At 39.5% G+C, this 18451-nt stretch overlaps 1 protein-coding gene across 1 annotated transcript in view; it reads right to left on the bottom strand.

The window, feature by feature from the left end:
• Nucleotides 1-18451, bottom strand: part of LOC126456966 (cullin-associated NEDD8-dissociated protein 1) — a 158835-nt gene that overhangs the window by 67164 nt on the left and 73220 nt on the right. The window contains exons 12-14 of the mRNA XM_050092903.1: nt 12113-12241; nt 6632-6763; nt 6393-6561 (exon numbers count right to left, since the gene is read on the bottom strand). Coding sequence (XP_049948860.1) covers nt 6393-6561; nt 6632-6763; nt 12113-12241 — 430 coding nt within the window. The remainder of the gene's footprint in view (nt 1-6392; nt 6562-6631; nt 6764-12112; nt 12242-18451) is intronic.

Here is an 18451-nt window from a genome sequence, read left to right as displayed (position 1 = left end):
AAGGAATTTATCATTCTGTCCTCCTCTCTGTCATCCTCAATTTTGATGCCTTTATTGTCATGGAGTGTGGACAAATGGCTTTGATCTGTTCACTCATTTAACAGGACCAAAACTTTATACGTTTTGTAAAATTCTCTTACACTTCATCCATTTAGTCACAAGATTTTCAGTATCTGAAACGAATTTTTGATTTTGACCCCTTTGGTAACCTAAAATCTGTTTCTTGTTGCACTTACAAAGCCGTATTATCTTTCTACCCCTCTTTACATTCCTATTTACATCCACTCTATCAGCAAACCTATTCATACTGTGGTGTATCACTATTAACACACAACTAACACTGACACAAAAGCAAACCCGATAAGGAACCAGGCCATGCTAAAAGTACATTTGAGGACGAATGCTGTCAACAAGTACTTTACATAAATGAGACAAATTTATTTCCAAACAAGACACACAGTACATACTGTCCACACATTCACTGTCGTGCAGGTACTTTCCATGCAATACAAAGATAAATGATAGTAAGAAGTGAAACAACATGCAGTTACTCTGAAATAACATCAAACTTTTAATATGTTCAGCTTGCAAACGGATTATTAAAATATGAGGCTTATTGCAGACTTTCCTATATGTATTAACAGGTGCTGATGTTACTGTCCTGTGTATATTCACCACTGCTCCTTAAAACAGGTGCTCTAGAGGTGAGTTTACCTTGTTGACTTGTGTGTGCTGCTATACAAGTTGAAACACACAGCTGCTCATGTTAGTTAAGATTCCAAATGTTCAAACGCAGAGAGCCATATTTCCGTGTCAAGCTGCACAACATCCAGCATGTCAATTAGATTTCCTGTGCCTGTTTGTTGTTTTTCTCATCTCTATTTTTAGTTACTGGCTAGTGACTAAGATTGATTTTTGCAAAGAATATGGTACACTGTCATGTCCTACAAAGAACAACTCAGATTTTCACTGGAAGTGACACTGAGACTGAATTCTTCAATTGTGATGACAGTGATAATTCTTCAATAGAATCTCAAGGTAACAGTCCTTAGCTGTGTACCCATCTGCCTGCTTCTGCAAGAGATGAAAATGTTTCTGAATCTGAAGCATCTGAAAGTCATATCAGACTGCTGGGTGGAAAAGTGCATACTTGAGCAACACATTATGCTAGAAGAAGTGATTTTCGTCCACTTGTGGACACGTTTGGTGGTTCAGCTTCAGCAGACAAGTGTGAATTAGTTCAAGATTCATGAATTTTCTCAAGATTTGTAACAGAGCACCTGCTGAAATCTGTAGTAGATGAAACTACCAGACATTTTACACCACAGTAAATATGTCAAAATCAGTGCAGTGTCAAGGTGGAAAGAAATAAGATTTAAGGAGCTGTATTCCTTCACTGTTAGTTGTCTGCTTACAGCTCGTGTGAAAATGCTGAGAATTAATGATTATTCATTCGCAAATGTACTTTAACTTTTCAGCAAACTTATGTCTACAGACTGTATCTTGTTAACTTTGAGAATGCTTTCAGTCAACTGAACCAGTAACATAGGAGAAAAGTTATTCTAAATTTGAAATGTTAATAAAGTTCATGCAACATTCCACAGCATACTTCATCCATATCAATACCTCTCCATGCCAGAAGCCTATTATTGTTCAAAAGACAATTATCTTCCACAGGATATTCTGTTCTAACAAAAAAAGTTTGGAACAAAACATTTCTGCTAAGCAACTGACAAAAAATGGTCTTGCACAATTAACAGAGAGTGGTGACATAGTGGCAACACTCATGAAGCTATAGAGAGGACACACACACACACACACACACACACACACACACACACACACACACACACATTTCATACTGACAATCAATATTTGAGCCCAAACCTTCTGCTCTGGCTTTATAACCATGGAATCACGACATTTGGCACTGTTCATAAGAAAAGGTGCAATATACCAAAACTACGGAGCAAAATGAAATAAGGAGAACTTTAGTTTATCTCCATTGATGAAATGCTTGCCAGGAAATGGTGTTATGAAAGAATTTTTTATGCTACCTGTAATTCCACATGAATGTTTGAGTTGGAGAAGTCTAGCAGAAGAACATGTGAAAAACCACAATGTGCTGCAGACTAAAACTCTAGTATGTGGCCAACTGACTGCACTCTTATACTCTTGAGTTCCACTGAATCAATGTGAAGGAGTGAAATTGCGCAGAAGGTTCTTTTTCCACACACTGCACATGAGCATTGTAAATGCTTATGTTATCTACAGACTGATACAGGGAAAAAAGTGCCCATAAGCTGAGTTTTGCCTGTCTCTGTCAAGATAAATTTTAAATATGTTGCCACTAAACAGAAGAAAGCTGCTAGAGGAAGCCACTCTGACAATGGGAGTTTTCTACAAATAAATGGGAAGCATTTTACAAATATCACTGAGAGCGAACACTGAAAGAAAGGTATGCCAATGGGTAAACTCACAGTTTGCTCAAAACAAGAAGTGCACAGAGAAACCTCCAGACGAGTATTCACAGAAGTCTGTTGCTGTAGAGAACATCAATACTATGAAGAAAGTGAGTGTCTCCCCACCTTCATCCCCCCCACGCAAGCACATGTGCCATGAAGTTTGTCCAAAGAAGCACTTACTTGCGTGTGTTTTGGAAGATATTTTACATTTGGTTTTTATCAGTTCACAGTTTATACGTGGACAAGGGAAAAATTCCTTGATTTTTTATGGATTTCTGGTTAAAAATACTGTTCTTCTCAGGTAAAATACACATTTTCTGCATCAGGTGACAGTATACTTTCCCTCGGAACAGTGAAACTTATCAATCCTTTGAATGGTAAATATTTTATACACCGGCAGAGAATGTAATGGCACTTTAAGAAATGAAACCCAGCAAAAAAGATTCTTGCATTTTGGAAAGGTCTTTGACATACAGCAATGTGTATAATGCATTTTTTGTGTTGTGAAAGTATGAATGCAGATTCCACCAAACAACACATTAGTTTCCAAAACATTGAAATTAGGATAGCAATGAATTTTTTCGGCCAATCATAGCTCATATCATGTGATCTCGCCAGCCAACGACAGCGGACATTCCAAGCATAGGACGTAATGTAGTCAGCCAACCTTGGGATGTGGTAGGAGACTGGAAAGATAAGGCACAGGAGATTTGTTTTTATATAAGCCATTGTACAAACCTTTGTCCGCAGGTAGGATTATAAGGTCGGCATCATTTTTTAGATGGTGGACTGCAGTTCTTTCTGTGGATGTAAGGTTGGTTTGCATGTTGAGGGATTTGGAGAATGATGGTGATGCAAGGTTCGAGGTTAAGAAATTCTGGAAAGTTAACAGGTGGTGATTTGGGGGCAGTGGCGGTGGATTACAGTTGGATGGAAGAGTGAACTGAGTTAGGCAAGGTTCAATATTGGTCTTCGGTTGAGTCTGATAGGTAGGGTTGGTGGCGAAAAAGTGTTTCCATTGTAGGGACCAAAGCAAGGAGAGAAGGTCTTTAACAAGTCCAGGATGATTGAATTTGGAACTGGAGCAAATGGTGAGACCCTTGGAAAGGACTGATTCCCCAAATCCCACAACATGCAAACGAACCTCACATCCGCATGAAGAACCGCATTCCGTCTAAAAACGGATCTTGGCCTTATAATCCTACCTGCGGACAAAATCCCAAACACCGTTCTATTGAACCGCAAGGATTAACTGGCAGAAGGACTCCACCAGCTGTCACATACTTCCAACAACAAACATTGCCACCGTGACCCCATTCCAGAAATCCAGCATGATCTCCACTCACTACTCAAATCCTTAGGTACATCCCAGAACCTCTCCCCAGAGTCCATCTCTCTACTCACCCGGACTACCACCTTCTACATGCCTCGTAAGTCAATAAATCTAACCACCCAGGATGCCCCATTGTGGCCGGTTACTGTGCCGCCATTGAGAGAACCTCTGCACTCACAGACCGGCACCTTTAACCTATTACCCAAAACCTACCCTCCTATATAAAAGATACCAACCATTTCCTCCACCGACTCTCACAGTTCCTGTCCCTTTACCACACGGTGACCTGCTCGTCACTACTGATGCCACCTCCCTCTACACTAACATTCCTAAATCCCATGGCCTTATCGTTATTGAACACTACCTTTCCCAACTACCGACAGATTCCAAACCAGCACCCTCCTTCCTAGTTGCTATGACCAACTACATCCTCACCCACAATTACTTCTCCTTTGAAAGTATCACCTACAAACAAATCTGGGGTACAGCCATGGGCACCCACATGGCACCATCCTATGCCAATCTATTCATGGGCCATCTACAGGAATCCTTCCAAAAAACCTAGAATCCTAAACCCCTCACCTGGTTCAGATTCATTGATGACACCTTCGCTATCTGGATCGAAGGTGAGGACATCCTATCCACATTCTTCCAGAACCTCAACAACTTCTCCCCCATTTGCTTCCCATGGTCCTATTCAAACCCAACACGCCACCTTCCTAGATGTAGCCATTTTTGAGGTTGACGTCAACATCAGTACCTCCACTCATATCAAATATACTAACCACCAGCAATACCTCCACTTCAAGAACTGCTGCGCGTTCCATTCCATACCAAGCAGCCCCTTCAGTACAGCAGCCAAGCCACCCATGGTCGTCCCATCTGCAGTGACAAGCTATCCCTCTTGAAATATATCGAGGGTGTCACTTAAGCCTTCACTGACTATAATTATCCTCACAAGACTGCAGCAACAGATTTACATTCTCCACCAGGATTTCAACTACCTCTCATTGCGTCCTGAAATGAGAAATGTCCTGCCCACTATCCTTCCCATTCCTCACACAATGGTATTCCACTATCCACCAAATCTACACAATATACTTGTCCATCCTTACACAACTCCTACTCCCAATCCCTTACCTCATAGCTCATACCCGTGTAATACACCTAGATGCAAGACCTGTTCCATATATCCTCTCACCGCCACCTCCTCCAGTCCTGACGGCTGCAACCACTGTGCTACATTCTACGTAGGCATGACAACCAACAAGCTGTCTATCCGCATAAACGGCCACCGACAAACTGTGGACCACCCTGTTGCTGAGTGTGCTGCCAAACATGACATCCTTCATTTAAATGACTGCTTCACAGCCTGTGCCATATGGATCCTTCCCACCAACACCAGCTTTTTTGAATTGCACAGGTGGGAACTTTCCCTGCAATACATCCTATGTTCCCATAACCCTCCTGGCCTCAACCTTTGTTAGTCACTGTCCTCATCCATCCAGTCCCTTCCCTGTTCCCATTCCAGCACTACACAGCTGTCATTCCACCATCACACCCAGTCTTTACTTCTCTCCTTTTCCATTACTGCCCCCCCCCCCTCCCTCCCCACCTCTCCCCAGCCCTCTGTCTGATCTGCAGCACTTCACTGTCCACCACCCCACCATACTATCCCTCCCCTTTCCCGCTCCAGCCTCCTCCTCACCCCCACTCAATCGCCACTCCCATCATGCACTGGTGCTGCTGCCCGCTGTGTGGTTGCCTGAGACTGCACTTTGTGTGTGTGTGTGTGTGTGTGTGTGTGTGTGTGTGTGTGTGTGTGTTTTGCTGATGAAAGCCTTAATGGTTGAAAGCTTTAATTGTGATAGTCTTTTTGTTGTGCCTATCTGCGACTCAGCATCTCCGCTATATGGTGAGTAGCAACTTTCCTGTTCATAATATTGCTACTAGGAGATAATCTTTTAGATGATCCATCATTGAAGTGGATGTGGGATTGTGGCTGGTCAGAGGCTGTAAAATGTATGGCTGTTGTTATTCCTTATTTCTACAAGACCATAACAATCATCCACCAGTGGCTGGTAAGTTGAGGAGAGTAAGTTACGATTGGCATAGGCATGCAGTAAAGTCACTATTGAATCCCTTCCATACATTCAGGCTTATTTCAGATCAGTAAGCAAGCTAGTACATCACAAGTCACTACTGTAGAGTTGTCCAACAGCTGAGAGTGTGACTGTCATAACAATAGGAAACTATAGACATTGTTCAAACAAGTTATGGGTTACATATGGCACTTGTTAAGTAATGAGCTAAGTAAAAGAGAGAAACCTGTCAACTTTTAGGGAAGTTGTCATACACAGGGAAATGGCACTACAATAAAAGATGTGAGCGCGCGCAAGAGGAAGAGAGAGTAATGTCAGAAATCCAGAAACAATGACACAGAGAAACAGTATGGATAAAGATACCAAAAAGCAGCAGCTACAAAAGAAATGTTAATATTCTGAAATACCACTTAAATGCATTACAAAGTATACTAAAATAAACATGTGTACACACATATTGGTGAACTTTTACTTTATCAGACAGTATCTAACCTTGCAGAAGTGGAGATTTGACTAAAGTAAGGATTTCCGGTAAAATAGCATCAGACACTCTGGTGAGAGCAGCTGGATGAAGTTCAGCTATGGAAGTGAGAAGTGTCAAAGTAAGCTGAGCAATATGCAGGTCAGCTTCACTCAGCAAGGGAGACAATTCAACAATCACCTGAAAAAGAAACAGTAATCAAAATCCATTCTTACGTAACAATGGTATCGATCATAAAAATTATTATTACCTTGTCTAACAATTCGCTATTCAAAGCATTGCTATAGTTTCGAACTAGAACATCCAGCAGAGTCAACGTACTTAGTTTCAATGCTCTTTGGTTTTTGCGTAGGAAAGAGCCCAGGATAGGAATAGCTTCACCCTGTGAAACACACCTATTGTTAGTCAAATGTAAGTAGTCATGTTTATTTCTGGTATTTACATTACACACACTTGATACAGCTTCCAATAATAAAAATTATATTTGGAACAGGAAAGTCAGATGGAAAACCATTTCACAGCACGAGCTTACAAACTAAAGAAAGTAGTTTCTGAGCACTGTTCAACGGAGAGGCAGCATCCTAATGAAACCAATATTTACTACATTCAACAGTTAATACTCATCATACTGACTTCTTGCTGAATGCCAAAATCTTGTATTCTATGTTTCCACCTATATCAATAATAGGGGATTGTTCCATACCCACAACTGATCACTGAAAATGCACCCCTTGCTGAAAACCAATTTAAAGTGGAGTGGGCTGATACTGTATCAAAGCTTGATAGAATTCCAGATGGGGTTAAAACAGATTGTACTCAAGGGTTTTCCACTTTCTTTGATTACATTTCAATTACAGTCTCTCTAGCTGAAGACAAATGTAACTGCACGAGATAACGCACAGGTCATCCTGTTTTTAAGGAAGAGGTAAAGAAGAGATAGGCAAAATCAAAAGTGAACATATGTTAATATCATCTGTTTTAACAGAACCAACTGAATATCAATTCTTCAAATAACAACACTTATTACGAAATAAAAGCCTCTCCCAAAAAGCAGCAATGCTGACAGACACCTTCCAAAATATTTGTGGACTCCAAAGTTTTCACCTGAAATTGTCAGATCTAGGTACTAATGACCTCCTTTCAAAGAGACTGCCACATATCGTAATAAAAGATACAAAAACAGATAGCCCACAAGCTTGAACTACTACTACCACCACCACCACTTCTGTGATAAGAGCAAATTCTAATTGAGGAGTGGTTTAAGTCCCTTTTATCACTAATTCATGAGACTAAGTTCTCACAGCAAGTGACTGTCTGAAACAGTGTGTAATATGCAGAAAAGAAAAAAATTACCCTTTTTTCCCCCTAATTTCCCAGCTGAAAATACCCTTTTTCTTGGGTGGAGATACATTTTTTTCCAAGTGAAAATACACTATACCCTAGTGAAAGTAAGTTTTTCTGTTTTAAGTGACAGTGTACTTTGTTTGGAGCTGTGAAACTTATCAATCCTTTGAATTGTTTTAAACACTGGCACAGAACTTCTCGGCACTTTAGGAAACTAAATCCAGCAAAAAAGCACCTTTGATGCACAGCAACATTTACAATGCGTATTTCCGTATTACAAAAGTATAAACACGAGTTCCATCAAATATAGAACACTAGCTTCCAAAGCACTGAAATAGAGATTTCGATACACTTTTGTCAGCTGATCATGTTAATATCATGTGATCTCACTAGCCAATGACAGCAGAGATCAGAGCACAGGGGACTAGATGTAGTCAGCCAACAGAAACATCATTGTTAAGAAGTGTGAACACACAAACAGGGGAAGTTTATGGTTTAAATTAATGTACCTGTACATTATACAGCTACAAGACAAGTTAAGCTTTCACATATATCATTAGTCGTCAAAAATTTTTTGCTGCCTTTTTTTCTGAGGATGTGGTTAGGCAGGATTCTAAGAGCACAGCTTAAATTGCAGCAGCTGAATATTTTTGACACACATGATTACAAATTTTGCTACTGTGCACCAAAAATTTCGTGTTTTCTTGTCTGAATATATGTTCCGTCAAGCACTGACTTTTCCATAGAAAGCCAATTACTTGTGAAATTTCTGAAAACCCTCACACTTTTTAATGGATAATTATACTTTTAGCCATCATTGTCGCATAATTTGTAATCAGTGAAAGAACTAAAATAAATATAAAAATCTAACCTTGAAGCTTGGTCTCTCTTGGAGCGTGTTACCGTTTAAGAAACATCAAAAATGAGCCAGGAAAATTTTAAATAAGGGCATGAATGGATGGTCTTCTCGGAGTCTAATGCTCCATTATTTAAAAAATTCATTGCACATTCTTACATGTAACATAATTCATCTTGTGTAGGAGGAAATTCACTTTGAAAGTAATGCTTCTTAAACCACCATTCGCAATATTTTCCTGTGAAATGTTAGAAATGTAGCACTTGTGGCATCAAAGTGAGGTCCACAAGAAAGACAGATTGTTGCGAGTGTGTCACATTTCTTGTGGACCCAGCATCGAAAACAGTTTGTTGTTACCGAAGTTTTGCTCAGTCTTTGACTCATTTTACTGGCACCAGACACTTCTTTGTGCACCATGTTTTGCTTCCTTTGCAACTAAAGTTTTATTTTCGTGTTATTTTCTCATTTGTCTTTTATTGCTGCAGTTTTATTCTGCAGTAGTGGGCTAAAGTAAAATTCTTTGTCAGAGTGTCAGTTCTTACCACTCAAAATTACAAAAATTTAACTGGAAACTAAACCAACAAACTAGAATTCTAAAAAATCCTGTTTTTTTTCTGAGATGAAAAAATTCCCTGGATTTCTCAGGGCATATATGTTATAGTGGAAATTTCAGGAAATGTATACCATCACTGGTGATAGTGCACCTTCACTGGCTCATTTAGTGAAAGTGTATTACTGATTCCAGTTCCGTCAAACGGTTCACTTTGACTAGGGATACTGCACTACCACTAGTGAATGTTTATCTTCACTGCCAAGAGGTATGGAATGTGAACCACGGCTGTAATAACACAACAATCATACTTCAAAAGTTGCATTTATCACTTGTAGTTTGTGAACAGTCATATTATGCAAAATTCATTTATTGGCAGAAAGACGTGCATCACAGCACTCTGAGTTGCACAACACATTTTTGTTTTTGCAAAAGCATCTCAGAGTCTGACAATTTTGCTGGCAGTTGCATGGCTACTTCCCACTGACTTGAGATGTTGCAACTGTCCTTAGGGCAACAGTTTTTTCTGCTGGTACTTCCTTCTCTGAGATTATTCTTAGAGGGCAATTACTGAACTGGGACCTGAAACAAAATGCTGTAGTTGTAGCCGCAGTGGCATATCGTATCGTCCCTTCCATAATTATTAACAAACAAACAATTTATTACTGTGCCTATAGTTGGCTCACCACACCATCTCTCATCCCAATTCGGTAGAAGTCATCAGCCGTTGTCTCAAGGATGACTCCCAAGACAGACCTAGCATCTCCTCTTGCTCTATCAAAGTCAGGAACTGGAACTCTCACAGTACAGCCATTTCCCACTGTTGGAAAGCAGCGATCTGAACACTGCTGCATTTTTTGTGCTTGTTCTTATAGGCACTTGTACACTTCAGTTCTGTGTTTTTTAATAGCATGAGCTGACTCATATAAATCAATCGTTATTGTCAGGGATTCTTTCTCTCTCTCTGTTCTCAACCTCTGTTCCTGTTTGTATGTTATCCTCTTGCAATGGAGATTTACTGTGATCATTATTCTGCAATGTTTCAGTCCCTGTGTCATTGCTAATACTCACTCAATTAATTATATTTTCAAGGTCATCCACAGAGTAAACTTTCATCAACGCTTCGGGAGGTGAACTTTCATCAATGCTTCGGGAGGTAAACTTTCATCAACGCTTCGGGAGGTAAACTTGTTGAAGACACAGCATGTTTAGGAGGGCAGCCGAACATCGCTTCGTAAGGAGATCTTTTTAATTCCAAAATGTACAGCGCTATTCTTCATTAGCAGGACAAATCTTAATGCAAGGCTCCATTCCATGGTGTTTTGCTCCTGCATCGACGTAGTTAGCATATTTTCTATGTCTTGATTTGCTCGCTCTACGCTGCCTTGGCTCTGATTGTGTAAATTTACCATGAAAAATTTTAAAATTGGGCCATAGTTCAGTTAAGCTGCTCATTATTTTGTTAATGAACTCTCTACCATTGTCAGACTGCAATACTGAAGGAGCACGTAACACTGTAAAAATGTCAGTGATGTTATCCCATACCTGTTCAGCTGTTTGGACTTCAGTGGTCTAAGAATAACGAATTTAGTGAAGTGAGCCTGAAAAACCATTACGAATTTGTAATCTCCATCTGGTTGCGACTGGAAGTCGATGAGATCAACTTGACATCTGGAATTTAGCTCCTTGAACAGCATTGGCTTCACTACTATTCCTTTTCTCTGACCTTTTTGCTTTTGTAAAAACGGCTCACACAAACTAAGATAAATTGGGACATTGTGTATGGTGTATTACGGAACTTTAATTTCATCATTCAGTTTTGTCCACCGTGGGCAGTCATTACATGAACATTATGCAGAATATCATACAATTCGTCATGAACATAGTATTTAATCTTACCTTCTTCAGTCGTATTAATTTGGTTACTCCATTCACTTCCAGCACTTCATATCTCTTCTAAAACTTTTTAGTCATTGCCGTCCCTCTTTCATCCAGATTTTAGTGATTTAGCATTGCTGATAAGTGACTCGTACTTTTCTCTGTCCACAAAGACAGAATTATAACTGAGGTTTTTTCCCATTCCACTCTAAAATGTTCGTAGAACTTCACTGATTGAACCGTAGTTGCACCGATGTGAACCGGAACTGCACTACTGTCAACTGCACTGCTGTATAACATAACAATAATGAGCTGATGACAATTACATTAATACTGATGCATGGTTGCATCGTTGGATGCTTAATAACCCAGGAGCAGCGATGGTACACCTTCACTAGTGGACGATATGTTACTGTGCACTTTCCCTAGCCGAGTACAGTGATGGTTCACCTTCACTTGTGGACGTGTTTTCTTCAGTTTATGGTATGCTCTCACTGATCATTTTAGTGATGGTGTACATCCACTAGGGAATGTTTACCTTCCCTAATCTTCCACTTCCACTATAACACATACACCCTGTTACTGTATGGGCTATTAACGCGTTCTGAACTAATAGCTGCACATTCCAGGAAGATATTCAGCACTGTGACTAATGGAAGTAACAGAGCTACCAAGCCACAAGACAGTGTAAGGTTTTAGACCTTTATTCACCTGTCTGGGCTGCTATCAGCATTAAGACAACATACAATGCAGTGTACACTGCAACTTTTGTTGCCAACATGCATTGTACTCACTGTGCTGAGTGTTTTTATGTTGTTATCACTGCATGGCACACTGCTTTTATACATAAAATCAAACATGCTACACTGTTCTGTCTGCTAATGAAGTTAGGGTAAGTGGCAGTAACAGAAAAGACATCAGCTCAGGTCAAATTCCTTCAATTTGTATCAATTCAGCTAGCTCTCACCTTTCACCATGCCAAGTGGCTTCAAGGCATGTGTGAATACTACATTTAATTCACTTCATAAATGTCATTCAACAACTGACACATGAGAAAATATGAAATTAAATTTTTTATATAAAACTATGTACAATTGTCTTACCATAATTGGGCGAAGATCAATACGAAGAGGAGATCCTGCCACTTTAGTAAGTGCTTTAACAGTAGTTAAGCGAGTTATTTCATTACGAAGCCGGTCAAGAAATATTGGAAGACATGTTGGCAATTCACCCTGTAAAAACAGAAGCTCATCAGAAATATCTAACTTAAGAAAACATGGAAAGAGAATCTTGTTGTATTCATATCAAGTGGAGTGTGATATAGAGTTTCTGATACTACACCAATGTTAATGGGTGGCAACTTGTATCGGTTGAGTTTTGTGTCATTTAAGCTTTCCAGATGTCTGCTTAATACCCATGAGCAAATATTACATATAGGCTACTTATGTTAATCAATCATGATCCAAACTATTCTCAAAATCCTGTTCTCTTCATCCCAATTCTCCCAAGCTCTTCAGATACTTCCAAATGGAGTGATTTCAGAATGTAAAACATATTTTCCTCTAATTTGTATTCATTCTATTTTTATTTATGCCTAGTGTCTAGCTTCCACTTTGAGTATCTGTTTAGCTGTGAACTTACCAAACGAAAGCATTGGTATGTTGATAGAGACAAAAAACACACAAACACACACACAAATATCAGGCTTTCGCAACCCAGGGTTGCTTCATCAGGAAAGAGGGAAGGATGGGGAAAGACGAAAGGATGTGGGTTTTAAGGGAGACGGTAAGGAGTCATTCCAATCCCGGCAGCGGAAAGACTTACCTTACGGGGGAAAAAAGGACAGGTATACACTCGCGCGCGCGCACACACACGCACACACACACACACACACACACACACACACACACACACACACACACACACACACACATATATATATATATATATATATATATATATATATATATATATATATATATCGACACAGGCAGACATATGTAAAGACAAAGAGGTTGGGCAGAGATGTCAGTCGAGGTGGAAGTACAGAGGCAAAGATGTTGTTGAATGACAAGTCATGTATGAGGGGCGGCAACTTGAAATTAGCGGAGGTTGAGGCCTGGTGGGTAACGGGAAGACAGGATATATTGAAGGGCAAGTTCCCATCTCCGGAGTATTTATGTGTGTGTTGTAGAGTAACGTTTGTTTCATATGTTGACTAACCTGCTACAGTGAATTTCAATAGGTGAATGTCTGCAGGTGCACTTATAAACAAATTTTCTTTTCTAGGAACTGCAAAACTTAGCAATCCTTTGAATGGTTATGATTTTATACACGGGTGTAGAATTTCCCAACACTTTAGAAAACGAAACTCAGGGAAAAAGACCTTTTGGAAATATCTTTGATGTGCAGCAACATGTACACTGCGTATTTTTGTATTACGAAAGTATACATTAGAATTCCACCAACACCATGTTACTTTCCGAATCACTGAAAATGAGATTGCGATGCGCTTTTGTAAACCAGTCATATCTCATGTCATGTCATCTTGCCAGCCGATGACAGCGGATATTCAGAGCACAGGACCAGCCAAAAGCATTAAAATACATAGTGTTGCTACAAGAAAAGCAAAGCTTTCACATATAAAATTGGTCTCTAACATCAACAAGCTGCAAGAGAAGCTAAGCTTTCGCATATAACACTGATTTTTTTTGCGCGTGTTACACTTCAGGATATATCACACAAATGTGCCAGTAAAATTTTTAATAACGACATACTCCCACAGTTCAACTTACGTAAAAGGATATTTACTTTGAAAGTAACGCTTTTCAAACCACCATTCACAACGTTTTCCCGAGACCTGTTAGGAATAGGTTCGTTTCAGCAGTTGCCAGAGAGCGCCGAAAACAGGCGACATGGCGCTTGCGCAGCTACCATGATGTAGGAAGCCCGTATGTACGTTCGTGTAACACATTGAAAGTTCATACATTATGTAATGAAAGAAACAAGATATCAGAGGATACCCCCCAAGAGCATCGGAATTTCATGAACCATACTAAAATGTGCACATTTGTAGTGCATACGTAAAGTGCACATTCGTATGTCCAGATTCCCAATGAAGTAGATCTCGATCTGATAGTAAACTTTTCAGTGTGGTTTTCGGGATGTAAATTTTCTTGGAGCACTAGTACTGTATTATATCAAGTTTGGTTCTTTATTATGGCATAATGCCATACGTGCTAGAAGATGAAAACGTGCACTTGAAATGCAGCGAACAGTTCAAACTAGCCAGTACTGTGGAATTAAACATTTCGTTTCAAATACATTGACTGTCTCTGTGGAAAAGGCTAATAGAAGACAAATTTCTTTAGCAAACAGACTAAAATAACTTAATTGTTCTGCAAGGCAATTAATGCCTGACTGTCAGAAAGGTGGAAATAAAATAAAATCTGAAACTAATAACATATTTAGCCTTCTGTAATTATGTGAATGTATTTTAATTCACTTGATAGCTCCCGGCCACAGATACCCGTTTTGTTTTCATTTGATGTGAGTAAACAAAGGGGAAACAGCAAAATCACTAAATGTAAACATGGTTCATGTGGAGCCTACTCACTATAACTCAGACTCCTCTGCGCATCAGTCTCAGATCTACGATATTTGCTAACTCAGTCAATACTTGGAGAGAAAAAAAAAAAAAAAAAAAAAAAAAAGACGAATTTTCAAAAATATGTTGATCTCGTGGCATACACCTTTCTGAAAGTCAAACATAAAACATACGTGTTTGAGGAAATTTAAGATATGTTATTTGATCTTAAGTGTGCCAAAGTGCAGTGCCACACCTCTTCATACAGCATTCTTCTTTCGCATGTCACTGTTTTTCGCTCTGTGGAATTGAAACATGTGTATTTTGTAATGGATGCCATCAAACTATATTCAGGGCAGCGGAAATTGAAATGTCCTGTGGTCTCTCTCCTGCTCCCAGTCTCACACAATTAATAGCAGATAGGATTATTTGTAATTGGGAGAACGAGAACTCATCAGAAAATTTGCACTCTTCATTGCCTTTTAGCTAATAACTTGCTGTTTTGTGTGATATAAAATTCTATACAGCATACATAAAACCAATAAAGACAAGAGACAATCAAGAAAGTACACATTTCTTCAATCCTTAGCTCCTAGCATTTTTTCTCTCTGATACTGCTACAGCTTTACATGGCGTGCTTTCCTTTCTGCGAAAGAATCTATTACCTCATCAAAATTCGCCAAACGTTTTGCTACATGAAAAATCAAAATGTCGTTATCTAATACTGAAATAGCTGTTAATACAAATAATACCCACGACTGGTGTGGTTTCTCGATCTGATTACGTCTATTTTGTCGCTGTCTGCTAGATAAAACAAAATAGGCCTCTCTAATATTGCAACAATTTTGTAACACACACCAAATGAACGAGTCTGTTTTGGCACAAATGGTCATTTTTATAACACTACAGAATATAATTCATGAAGTACCAATATCAAATGCCTATTAGGCTTACTACAAGCAAAAAGCTTCATGTCAGGAAATAGTTTCACATTTCATTCATACGCACCAGTTTCTCAAGCACGAGATCAAAAAGTAGAATTATGAAATTTTTATATAAATTTGGAATCGTCCAATTCTTCCATAATTTGTGTGATATCCCCGCTTCTTCTCCTTCCTCATTCTAACAAACAATCTTGTCAACACCAATTTTGTAGCTATTCCTGCCACTGTCAATTTGTTTGCCGATTAACTTCACTAACCCTGCCAGAATCACAGGTTTAGTTATCCGGTGACTATTCTGCGGTTAGGCGTTGTTACATGTTCATACAACATGTTTTCTGCATTACTTCCAGAATAGAACTTAATCGGCTGCTAGCTGGGGACTGTACAACTGGTCTTTACTAGTGTAGCAATCTGGCCAAAAATTTTCTGTCAAAATTTCATTTTCTTGGATACACCAAGAATACGTAATCTTTCTCACCTGTTATTCCTGTTAGTCGTTTATTTCCATTCTGGTAGTCTGAATCTACGGATTTCGCTAGTAATTATAACAACGCTGATCATTTGCAAACCCAATCAATCACATAATCAGAGATTGGCATTCGTCCATTCGGCTTTACTCCATTCAGCTCGTACAGCCCTGTCCTTTTGCCTGCGACGAGGATTCTCCTGACAGACATCACGTACACTATGCACGCATTCAAAAATCAACTTAGGATTCATTCAAAAATCAACTAAAATTTGTGTTCAAAAACCAACAGGGATGCATTTCAAAATCATATAAATAATCAATAGACCAATGTGCACTGGATGCTAGGCACTTTGTGAAACAAGGTTTTTTTCCTCAAGAACATGAATTTGGCACCCCCTGTTCCCAGTAGCATCTAGCTGCTTGCTGTGACTGCTTACACAGCCAACAGCCACATTCCTGTAGCCAGAAACGGGGGAATCATCTACTACTCAAACGCGACTCAATTGTGCATGCGCATGAGCCCGCTCGTAACTGCTAAAACGAATCTAATGTAAACAGTTGTGACTTCACACTCATCGGAGGCAATTTGTTGTTATGAAGCACTGCATAGTCTTTGACACACTTTGCTGTTGGCACATGCTTGCATCAGCACTGTGTGTCTTCATCGTATATGGCGCATTTCCTTTGCAGTTTAAGTTATTTTTGTTTTTTTCTCTCATTTATGTTTTATTGTTAAAGTATTACTCTGCAGTAGTGGGATACAGTAATATCCTTTGTTAGAGAATCGGTTCTTGTCAGTCAAAATTATAAAAATTTAACAGAAAACTAAAACAATGAGAAATTCCCGGAATTCAAAAAAATTCCCAGGTTTTTCACAGTTTTCTCCCAGATGAAAAAAATTCCTGAGTTTTTCCTGGGTCTCCCAGGTTGTATGCACCCTGTAATAAAATTAGAAGTTAATCAGCATTTACACATCCAGGAAAAAACTTTATGTAGAATTGTAATGATTGTAAAGAACAGTTTAGTTTAAATGCAGAAATTTATAAAATTCCACCAATTTCTCACGTCTTTTCTCTCCTAAATTATTCTTAATTCTGACCAAAGAAGTCTGTAGGTAGGGAAGAGTGACTCAATGCATGCAGTGCTGGCAAGGCAAGAAATGAGGCACTAATACAGCAGTTGTGAGACTGGGTTAATGTTTTGAGTAAATTATTCACAGGAATTTAAGCCAAATTACTTAATCCCCCCCAAAAAAAGGCGCACACACACACACACACACACACACAAACCCAATTTTACCTGCTGGGTTGGTTTTATTGCCATTTTTTTCTAACCCTGGAAAGAGGCCATGTCATATACCAGTCTGCTGTAATTTCTAAAAATGGCTCACCATGCAGCTGTCCACCAGAATGAATTGCCACCACCAAACTATGCCTAAGAAGAGAATTGAGCATCCTGTGCCAGAAGACACTGCTGGGCACAACATGCTGGAGTCCAATGGCTGCTTCATAACCCGTATATCTGGATCCTTCCCTTCAGTGCCAGCTTTCCTAAACTACAAAGTAGGGAATTACACTTGCAACAGAGCCTGTAATTGTCCTTACCTCAGTCTCCACTAATTCACTGCATCCAGACACTCTACCAAACAGTCTCTCCCTCCTCTGTCCTGTCCCCCCCCCCTCCCCCTCCAAACCCATGTCTTCACGTATTCGTCTTTGTGTGCTTCACAAACTGACTGTCTCTGGTGCCCTTATACTCCATTCCTTTCCTGTACATCTGCTGCTTTGCCACTCCCCACATTCCTATCCCACACATCCACACATGTGCTGCCTCCCTCCATGCTGCCAGCTATCCATATCCAAACCCCTCCTCCTGCTTCCCACCTCTTTTTCATTCAATTCACACTGCCCGACAACCACAACCCAGTGCATCTGATGAACTGAAATCCCACTGGCAGTGCACGTTCATCCAGCACAACAAGGCTTCACACTGTGTGTGGTGTGTGTGTGTGTGTGTGTGTGTGTGTGTGTGTGTCCAAAGTATTCACCTGCAAGGTAGCAAATTTTCATTATTTTCTGTGTACCCGTTGACAACTCACTACTTCTACTTTTCAGTGAGTGGTCTCCTTACCTCATAAATTATTTACATTGTACCAAAACTTTCCAATATATTTAGATGTGAAATTTGTTCAGCTGGGAAAAAAAATTAACCAATTTGCGTACAATTCAGTGTCACAATTACTTTTGCAGGTATATTTTATTATAGTTTAAGTGGGCACATACTACCAATCAAGGGTGGTGTTAGAATTACATAGGGCGCCAAACAAGCCAACACCTGTAATGAAGCACTTTTAGTAAGTACTCAAACAGAGAGAAAACTTTAAGATAGACAGTAAGTAATATCATAATGTGACTGAGCTCTTGCAATATACAAAAACACAGGG

The sequence above is a fragment of the Schistocerca serialis genome, chromosome 2 (assembly GCF_023864345.2).
Source record: "Schistocerca serialis cubense isolate TAMUIC-IGC-003099 chromosome 2, iqSchSeri2.2, whole genome shotgun sequence".
NCBI lineage: Eukaryota > Metazoa > Arthropoda > Insecta > Orthoptera > Acrididae > Schistocerca > Schistocerca serialis.
This window is presented reverse-complemented; position numbering and strand designations above follow the sequence as displayed.